This window comes from Haliaeetus leucocephalus, unplaced genomic scaffold, assembly GCF_000737465.1.
Source record: "Haliaeetus leucocephalus isolate CR32 unplaced genomic scaffold, Haliaeetus_leucocephalus-4.0 Scaffold506, whole genome shotgun sequence".
Taxonomy (NCBI): Eukaryota; Metazoa; Chordata; class Aves; order Accipitriformes; family Accipitridae; genus Haliaeetus; species Haliaeetus leucocephalus.
Genome location: NW_010972942.1, coordinates 8,145,565 through 8,145,872, shown reverse-complemented (window position 1 = coordinate 8,145,872; position 308 = coordinate 8,145,565). Strand labels below are relative to the sequence as shown.

The window sequence follows — 308 nt, the reverse complement described above, 5'->3', positions numbered from 1 at the left end:
CGCCCCTCCGGCCCCGCCGCCCGGCCCGGCCCGGTCCCGCTCCCACTCACTCTTTAGTCCAGGGCTTGGCCGCCAGGATCTCCTGCTGCTGCTTGCGGTCGTACTTGTAGATCTCGTCGATGCTCTGCGCCTCCTGCATGTTGTTGGCCAGCTCCCACGTCTTCTGCGCCATCCCGCTCCCGGAGGCGCCGCTCCCGGCCGCCGCCGCCATCACGCCCCGCACCGGGCACGGCCCTGGCGCGCCTCACCGGGCCGCCGGCGGAACCAAGCGCGGCGGGGGTGGAGGGGTTGCGGGGGGAGGTGGTACG

General features: G+C 74.4%; 1 protein-coding gene across 3 annotated transcripts in view; it reads right to left on the bottom strand.

Annotated features, from left to right (window-relative positions):
• The window catches only part of COPS5 (COP9 signalosome subunit 5), a 13,616-nt gene extending 13,335 nt beyond the window's left edge, over positions 1-281 (bottom strand). The window contains exon 1 of one of the 3 annotated variants that reach the window (XR_774891.1): positions 51-228. Coding sequence is in view for 2 of the 3 variants with exons in the window: in XM_010575903.1 (XP_010574205.1) it covers positions 51-211 (161 nt within the window). In the remaining variant the exon portion in view is untranslated. Of the gene's footprint in view, positions 1-50 lie in introns of all 3 variants that reach the window. The other 2 variants (XM_010575903.1, XM_010575902.1) reach the window with 2 other exon arrangements.
• Between the last annotated feature and the right edge of the window lie 27 nt (positions 282-308).